This window comes from Abrus precatorius, unplaced genomic scaffold (assembly GCF_003935025.1).
Source record: "Abrus precatorius isolate BTA unplaced genomic scaffold, Abrus_2018 Scaffold11, whole genome shotgun sequence".
Lineage (NCBI taxonomy): Eukaryota > Viridiplantae > Streptophyta > Magnoliopsida > Fabales > Fabaceae > Abrus > Abrus precatorius.
This window is the reverse complement of record NW_020874303.1, coordinates 2,750,897-2,760,658: the sequence shown is the minus strand read 5'-3', so window position 1 is coordinate 2,760,658 and position 9,762 is coordinate 2,750,897. Positions and strand designations below refer to the sequence as shown.

The window sequence follows — 9,762 nt, the reverse complement described above, 5'->3', positions numbered from 1 at the left end:
CAAGGAGGAATGTTAAGAATCTGAATCAATAGCTATTATTAGTGTTTATTCATACTTTATGAGTTTTGATTATAGAAATTATGAGAATAAATGGACTGTTACATATTTATGAATAGCTTTATTTGTAATTTATATTTAGATTAATGAGTAGAATTAGAATCAACTTTAAGTTATGAGTTTCTTGTATTTAAAAGCTGTTAGTATGAACAAAGGTGTGAGTTTCCACTTTCAAGTTGATATATTTCTGAATTTCTCTTAGTTTCAACAGCCTTCTAGGTGCTGCCATTTTGGCTTGCAAGCCACTGACACAACATTCTACTAGAGGCTATGATTGGGATGTATAGGAAACTAATGCAATGTTCTAACTCTGGTTTTCATCAACCTTTATGCTATAATTTGGTTGGATTAATCTCATGTAAGTATGCACCATGTACTGAACCGAAAACTTGGGTATTACACACAAGTTCTCTTTCTTCTTTAATAAAACTTTATTTGCTTATAGAAAAAAAATTGAGCAGCATATAATCAAGTACTTATTGAGCAGCATATAATCAAGTACTTATGATCAACCATCTGCATTCTGTGTCTGTGATTGGGGGTTAAATCTTTGGTGAAATAGTTAAAATAGTATCATTTTGGTGTGTACATTTACGATAATGCTTATAAAACCTGTGATCTTTTACACTAAAATAATTGTTGTGAGAACTTTGGCTGATATGAATATAAGTATAATGCAACAATTTCATTGAGACAGGATATTGTTCTTCATTTGAATTTTTTTTTTTTTCCTCTGACACTACAGTGTAAAACAGAATGCAAACACGCATAATGCTATTAAAGGTGCACGGTTAAACCTCAAATATGATGAGAAAGCTTGGATACTGACTAACAAAATTTCAGGTATTGGATATATAAAGCTTGGATAAAAATACACGCATGCATCATCCAATTCCAAATAAATAATCATATAACATGTACAGGGCTAGCAATGTACCAATATCTTAAGTAGTAAAGTTACCAACGCTGAAATTTTCTTTCCTTCTTTACTTCCTTTAAAGGTATCTATCTGCATTGGAAAAAATATAAGACATACATGGCTACACTTTACCCCCATATAATTTCACGTTTTCCCAATTTATCCCCTACACTTTATTTATGTCATTAAACCCCCCTTATACTTCTTTTTTATCTCACTTAAGTCCCTCGGTAGTGTTACTTTTCTTGTATTACTCGGAAAAAGGAAAAAAAAAGGGTAAATTTTAAAAAAAATGAAACTATAATCCAAAGGTACATATTGAATAATTAAAATAATAATTCTAAAAGTAGTAAAAGTACAAAGTGTAACAAAAATAAAAAGAAACTGCCTTAACAATGGTGGCCTACCAATAGAAAATTATACTGAAATGGACTGCAATTTCTAGTTGCATGTAACTTAGTTATTGGATGATCTAAAACTAAGGAAAAAGAAAATGGTCAGTTATAAATACTTAATACGAACATAAGCATAATGAAAAAGAAAAAAAAGTAGTACATGAGTGGTTTACAATTATAGAATTTACTTATAGCATTTTAGTTTAATAAAAAAAGTTTGTAAATCTTTATAATAAATGTTAATAGAATAATTTTAAAAGAAAAAGGAACTACATCAAATGCATAATTGAGTTATCAAATGCATAATTGAGTTAGTAAATATTGTAGCACCATTTATTGGAATTGAATATAGTAAATAACGTGTAAATGAATGGAAAATTAAGATATTAAATTCTGGAAAATTAATAAATAATTAAATAAGAATTATGAACTAAATAATAATTAATAAATCAATTAGGAAAAATTTTAGATACATCGACTAATGTTTTCGCATATATTGTGTGTTAAATACATCTCATTAAATAATTACAGCAACTTATTATGTTATTATTTGACTATACAGGAATATCTTATTCTGTAATTACAGCTGTCTTTAGATGTCTACATCTCATTAAATAATTAAAAAAACTCCGAACAATATCTGTATTTGATTTTTTTTTTATCTTAATAGAAATTAAAAAAGGAAAACGTGAAGCACGAGTACCAAACACGTTGCCAAAATAATACCACATGGATACGATAATGTATATACATTGCACTTTGCAATATGTCAAACTTACTATTATCTGTCATCATTTAACTAATGTAATCCCATTTAGAATTATAGTATTAAACTGAGCTAAGTCAAGGGCATCATCACATGTTCTTGCATGTCTCTCCCGATCATGTCTTTGACTAGGCCAACTACCATGTATTATTGGTAACCCCTCAACCCAAAGTGATGACTATATTTGTATTTTAATAACTCGTTACATATATGTTAAAGTAAAGTAATGCAATGATTTATTTATTAATTTTGTTTTTATACGATACTTTACAAACTTGATCTACTTAATAAAAACTTTTAAATCATGAGTTGAATCAGTGAATTTTACATCATTTTATGATTATGAAATGTTATTAAATGAGGTAAGTGTGTAACTATTCAACTTTTTCAGTAAAATCAAAAGAGCTTATCTTTCCTCTTTTTCTTAATTAACAATTAAGGATACTGGCATATCACATGCTTCCACCTGGTTCTGCAATTAGCGCGGATCATGTCTGTGAGTTAGTCAAATTCCCATGCATCATTGGATTAGTGAATGAACAAACACGATCTTTTCACTTTATCCTTCTACTAACATTGACGAGCATGATTTTCTTAAGTAATTTGAAGAATGAACCTGTTCAGTCATAATTATATAACATTAGCTAAACACAACTTGCACAATAAATATTAAACAATGACTGAGGAGAATTCAATGTCTACTTCTCACCATGGACTTTGTGTTATATAAAAGTTGTAGGACATGAAGTTCCATGTATCTCACCATATAGCAATAGAAGAAATCAGATATAGCTAAACTCAAATGGCAGAAACCATATGGTCCTTGGCCCGTCATCATTTGTGTCCATACTTAATAGAAGTTGCCAATATGATCAAGGGTGTCCCCAAAGATGTTGAAGACATGAAAAAGGAACTAGAAAAGATTCAAGACATCATTCATAATGCAGATAGAGTGGCGGCAGCTGGAGAAAACACCACACAAGAAGAAATCAAAGCAAAGGTGAAGCTGCTGATAGAAGCATATTTTCGCATGGAAGATGTAATTGATGAATACATGATCCATGAGGAACAAGATCAGCCTCATGATCCTGTATGTGCAGCTTTACCCTGTGAGCCCGCTGACTACTTCATCAAAACTATCATCCTTCGTCTTCAGATAGCATATAAGATTCAAGGCGTTAAATCACGAGTTCGTGCATTCAACAAAAGCAGTGAAAGTAAGAGTGACTTCCACATCCAACCTTTTCTGGAACAAGTACCAAGCAGCTCTACAGGAAATCAAAACATGCATTGGAAGAATCTTCGAGAGGCTCCACTTTACATGGAGGAGGACGAAATTGTGGGCTTTGAAGCACCTAAAGATGAATTGATTGGTTGGTTAGTAAAGGGAAGAGAAGAGCGCACTGTCATCTGTGTGGTAGGAATGGGAGGGCTGGGAAAGACCACTCTTGCCAAGAAAGTTTTTGATAACAAAGAGGTGATTGGACACTTTGATTGCCATGCATGGACCACGGTGTCTCAATCCTATACTGTAGATGGCGTGCTGAGGGACATGTTGCAGAAGTTTTACAAACAAAGAAACACGAATCTTCCTGAGGAAATTTCTAAAATGGATCGAAAGGCATTGATAGATGAAGTGAGAACCTTCTTGCAACAAAAGAGGTACGTTGTTATCTTTGATGATGTGTGGGATGAACAGTTTTGGAATGACATTGAATGTGCTGTGATCAATAAAAAAACTAAGAGTAGAATAATTATCACAACTAGGCACATGAAAGTTGCGGAGTCTTGTAAAAAATCTTCTTTTGTTAAAATACATGAATTAAAACCCCTATCTCCAGAAAAGTCATGGCAACTCTTCTGCAAGAAGGCATTCCAATTTGAATTCAATGGGAATTGTCCGGCAGAATTAGAGCACATATCTTCTCAGATTGTTGAAAAATGTAATGGTTTACCACTAGCCTTAGTGGTCATTGCTGGTCTTTTCTCTTCCAAAGGTAAGACTAGTGTTGATGAGTGGGAAGAGTTTGGTAAAAATCTAAATTTAGAGCTGCAGAGAGATAAACAATTAGGTAGTATAACAAAGATTTTGATGTTCAGTTATAATGATTTGCCTTCCCATCTTAAACCATGCTTTTTGTATTTTGGAATATATCCCGAAGACAGTGAAATTAAATCGAAAAGACTTATTCGACAATGGATAGCTGAAGGGTTTGTAAAATATAAGGAGGGGAAAACATTGGAGAAGGTTGCAGAAGGATATTTAAAAGAGTTGACTGATAGAAGTTTGGTGCAAGCATCTTCACTTACAATTGATGGGAAAGTTAGAAGTTGCCGTGTTCATGACCTCACACGTGAGATGATCCTTCGAAAATGTGAGGATTTGAGATTCTGTCATCATGTACGCGATAAGTCAACATTAAGTGGGATAACACGACGCCTATCCGTAGCAGCGAGTTTCAATGATTTAATGAGTATTAGTGAAAGTTCAATTCGATCAGTTTTCGCTTTCACATATCTAGTTTCTGAACAACATGTGAGAAGAATACCTACCTTATACATGTTATTGAAGGTACTTGATTTTGAATACGTTGGGTTGAGTTATATTCCTGAAAATTTGGGGAATTTGATCCACTTGAAGTATTTAAGCATCGGGCCTAAATTGATAAGAAGTATTCCAAAATCAATTGCTATGTTGCAGAACTTGGAGACCTTGATTTTAAGGGGAGCATTCAAAGTTGAGATGCCACAAGAGATTAGCAAGCTTAGAAAGCTACGACATTTTCAAGCCCTCTATATGTCTTTGAGTCAATTGAAGCATAGTATAGGAGGCATGACATCCCTACAAACGCTAACTGTTGTGAAAATAAATAAGGATGGAGTAGAGCTAATTAGAGAGCTTGGAAGGCTAACACAAATGAGGAAGTTGAGTTTGGTTGGAGTAAGGGATTATCAGGAAACCACTCTATGTTCCTCAATAAGTAAGATGCAATACTTGGAAAGCCTACGTGTGGGGTTAAAATATGGAGATGACACCTTAAATTGGCAGTTTAATTCACCCCTACCAATGCTTAGGAAGCTTAGCCTATTGTCACTCTCTGAAAGATTACCAGAATGGATTGCAAAGCATCAAAAGCTTGTTAAGTTGACCTTGAAATGTCCCCTGTCAACTGAGGATCCAATGAAATCACTGAAAGATATGCCATATTTGTTGTACCTTGAGCTTGACTTTTATAAAGGTGTAAGCTTGCATTTTGAAGATGGAGGATTTAAGGAACTAAAGGAACTAATGCTCTCCAATATGGATAACTTGAATTCCATCTGTATTGACAAAGTAGCACTGCGATCTCTCAAATCCCTCACATTAAGTTCTATCCCTAAACTTGAGGTTGTACCCTCTGGCATCCAACACTTGAACGAACTTGAAGTTTTCAAAGTAACAGGGATGTCAGAAGAATTTAAGCAAACATTGCTCCAGTTGAAGGACCAGGGCACCCTGCCATCAAGCATGTGCCTCTTGTAAAAATTATTGGCCCCTTCAGAAACCACATCATTCACCACTCAAGGGGATAGAAATCATAAAGCATCCAATTTCAAAAATATAAGGTATCTTTTTTCCTTTGAACAAAACTTAGGTACAGTTCTTTAGATGCTTTTGGAGTTGTTTTCTAATCAAAATTAGAATCTCACCCAAGTAACCCATAACAACTTTATTTTCAATTGAAAAACAACACCAAAAGTACCTAAAAAAATTGCATCTTAGTTTTGTCATTTTTTTCCTATTCCTTACCGTACAACATTCTTGGTTATATTTTTGGTTAATCAGTCAAGTTGTCTTAATCTACTCTTGCCTCCGTTTTCATCCAGGAGTACGTTTTATTATTTACTTGAAGTTACTCACTAAAAAATTATTGATGAGAATTTCTAAGCAACATATTGTTTTAGATATCTGTTTAGTCGCAATTTTATTTTATTTTTTGTTATAATTATCTCACTAATGCAATGCACTACACTAATGTTTTAGGAATTGAGTGGAACTGGTTTGAAATCATGTTTGCCTTCACAAGAATGTCATTGTATTATTCAATCTCAGATTTTACATTTCAGTCCCCAAATAAAGAGAACTAGGTTAATAAAATTCGATTTAAATCTTGTTTAACTGTAAAACATGCTTTAATTTTTATGTAATATACATTGTATGTCTTCAACTTTCTCTTCTAAAATAAATTATTTTAAAATTGTGAATAACCAATCTTAATAACTAATAAAACATCTCCTTGTACTGGTATCAACAACCAATAGGGAATGCAACTTTATGATGCGTTTAAATAGTAAACTAGTAAATTAAATTTCTTGGTATATTTTCTGTTCCTTTATAGCTTAAAAAGGCTTCGGGCAATAATAAGGAACAACTTGTAGCTATAGCACCAAATCTGGAAGAGTTATGGAAGAAAAAGGAAGAAAGGATAAAGGAGTCTTCAGTTGTACATTCATAGATCCTTTATAGTCACAGAATAAAGGACTTGAACAGGATCATTTCCAGTTGATGAGTCTGACCTGTCCCTAAAGAAGTTGGATGAATATCAGTGCTTCAACTTTAAGGACTTCAAACTGAAAAGGTAACTCTGCTATATATCTTTAAATAATGCATCAATTGCCAAAAGGAAATTGATAAGTTTGTTTAATTCACTAATGAACATATTCATAGTTTTGTTATTTTTATCTTTGCTTGAAGAATGAGAAGTTGCACAAGAATCTTAAATTTGTCAATTATGATTCATCTTTATGTTTTCATATATATATATATGGACTTGTTTATTATTGTGACTGAGGTACATCCAAGTTTAAATGTTTCCATTTGTGTCCTTTTTAAATGCATAAGCAATGGCACACTAGCTAAACTAGCTACGACAGCAACAACACTGAAAGAATATAAAACTCTGAGGTTGCACAAGGTAATGCATTTAAAATGTTGTATATATGTTGGTTCAGTTTTTTTATTCCTTCTTTGATGTTGTTACTTATACTGTGGCTATGGTTCATAAGGTTCCAGGGATTTTATTATTGCTCACATAAGGAATTTCCTTAATTTCTAACTTTACCACCTAACTAAGAAGTGATGATATCAGCTGCAAACATGGTGTTTTCAATTCTGCTTGACTTTCATTCTGCTGTGCATGTGTGTATGTGTGGGTAAATATATGAATTTGACTTTAAGTTCTATGTCCTTTACAACACCAACAATTAGCTTCCAAGTTAACTGATCGTAGTGACCTTCTGAAGTTTTCAAGTTGTGTTCCATAAACAATGCTAACTGAGTTTTTCTTATTCTGTGTTATGAAGGCTGAAGCAGAAGCCAAAGGATTTAAAAGCCAGCCGGATGAAAGATATTGCTTTCAAGAAGCAACAGCTTAAAAAAATATATGCCATGCCCATATAGAAGAAATTAATCTAGAAGCTGCTTGAGAGAAGATTTTTGGCACTGATTGACTCTTGAAATGTTGAACCAGCTGAATTACAGGTTGACAGACAAACTGATAGCAAAAGAGAATGTCTTAAGTTGAAAAGAAATATTGGATCAGGTTGTGAAATGAATCTTAGCATATGAAGAACAGAGCTGGCTTGAAGACAATAATTAAGTACTTATGATCAACCATCTTCATTCTGTATGTCTGTGGTTGGGAGTTACATCTTTGGTGGGAGAGTTAAAAGAGTATCATTTTGATATGTACATTTAGGATAATGCAAATAAAACCTTTGATCCTTTAAACTAACATCATCGTTGCAACAACTTTGATTGATATGAATATAACTATAATGCAGCAATTTCACTATGACATATAATAATGTTACTTGAGTGATAGGTAGATATCAACATATCAAAGAAACGAAAAATGTTAACCATATTAATCATTTTCATGTTATAATCTTTTTTCCATGTTTGAATCTAATGTCATGTGTCATCATCATAATAATTCTTTTCCATCAGAAATACTTATTTTTTAATTATCTTTCATCAATTTAAATTATAATAATAAATAAATAATATTGTTAACATGAATCAAATTAAGTTCTAATCATATTATTTTATTCTCAAAATATCACACCCTAATTGTAAAGCTTACACAAATAAAGATAAAAAATAATCAAATAATAAATTAAAATAACAAAAAAAATTATTAGTAAATTATCTATTTTTTAAGAATAAATATGCCTTAAATTTAATCAAATTCAAATTGCTTAAGTAATACAAAAACTGTATAAATTAAATTAATATTTGATTTAAGAATCTTAGCATTTTAAATTTAGTTTAACCTGTGATTGATTCAGGTTATATAGACTCATTTACAAAAATAAAACTCTTCCTATTTTTTAAAAAAATTCATGAGACACAAACATGAATCTTACTTCAGTGAAATGCTCAAACGAAACTTTTTGTCACTTACACCAATATACATTATTTAATATAAATTGAATTATGCATGAAAATTATTATTTAATTTATATTTACTATTTTATAAGGAGAATTACCAATTTAACATTTCTTTCTTTTTTTTATTTTTAAAACTTCATTATTAATTGCTTATTACAACGACGGTTAAAGACTTATATGAAATAGATAAAAGAGAAATGCTACATACATATTTTAACACAATCTTTATTATTATTTGAAATTTATTAAAAATTATATGAATCTCAGTTATAATTTTATGAATCTCATTTTAAAGAAATGGTACTTGGCATCTCAGTAACTCCTCTCAGCTATTATTATAGAACATAGATAGAAATGACATTGATGTATAAGATAAGAGTTATTAAAGTCATTAATTTATATTCACATATAAGATTGAGTTACCAAAAGAAAAACTAAAAAGTAACTCAACCCCAACAAGAAAGTGTGAAATTTGCATACATGGGTAAATGATAGATGGCATCTCAAGAACTTGTGCCTCATCTTTATATATTATAATAGATAATATATAGATACATAGATATGTATACTTATTATTCTCTAATTACAACTATCTTTAAATTCATCCTATTAAATAATTGCAACAACTCTAAACAATATCTATAAACGTGAAGCATGCCTGCATGAGATCAAGCACGATACAAAAATATATAAGATATATATATTTCAATAAGACATACATATTATCTGTCATCGTCTTTTTTATTATTATTATTATTTATCTGTCATCATCTGACAAAAGCATGAGCATCACATGTCTGTGATTAAAAATATGAGGATCATTTGACAAATATATAAAATATACATTGCAATATAATCCCATTTACATTCTTGAAGTTATTGGCATCACATGTTCCCGCCTGTATAGGATCATGTCTTTGATTAAAGCTAAATTACCATGAATTATTCGTGATGCCTCAAAGTCATGACTAACTCCGTGTGTTATATTATTAATTTTTTATCTTAATTAAAGATTAAGGATACTGACATATCACATTCTTCTACCTGTTTCTGCAGTTGACACTGATCATGTCTGTAAGTCAAACTCATGTCATTGTTGGATTAGTGAATTAACAAACACTATCTTTTTCTGTTGATAAAATTAATAACAACGATCATGGTCTTTGTTAGATAATAAAATGTCCCACGTCCC

The 9,762-nt window shown here is 31.3% G+C and overlaps 1 protein-coding gene across 1 annotated transcript; it reads left to right on the top strand.

The window, feature by feature from the left end:
• The first annotated feature begins 2,939 nt into the window (after positions 1-2,939).
• On the top strand, positions 2,940-7,577 carry LOC113854314 (disease resistance protein RPM1-like). The gene is made up of 4 exons (XM_027485251.1): positions 2,940-4,249; positions 4,304-5,643; positions 6,669-6,756; positions 7,481-7,577. Exons 1-4 carry the CDS (start codon positions 2,940-2,942, stop codon positions 7,575-7,577), a joined length of 2,835 nt encoding a protein of 944 aa, XP_027341052.1.
• The last annotated feature ends 2,185 nt before the right edge of the window (positions 7,578-9,762 follow it).

What these genes read in the sequence shown, in the direction of transcription:
- LOC113854314 (XM_027485251.1), top strand. Translation starts at nt 2,940, where the DNA reads ATGGCAGAAACCATATGGTCCTTGGCCCGTCATCATTTGTGTCCATAC. An exon ending in CCAGGGCACCCTGCCATCAA is followed by an intron (nt 5,644 to 6,668) that starts GCATGTGCCTCT and finishes GGACTTGAACAG; the next exon opens with GATCATTTCCAGTTGATGAG. An exon ending in AAGGACTTCAAACTGAAAAG is followed by an intron (nt 6,757 to 7,480) that starts GTAACTCTGCTA and finishes TGTGTTATGAAG; the next exon opens with GCTGAAGCAGAAGCCAAAGG.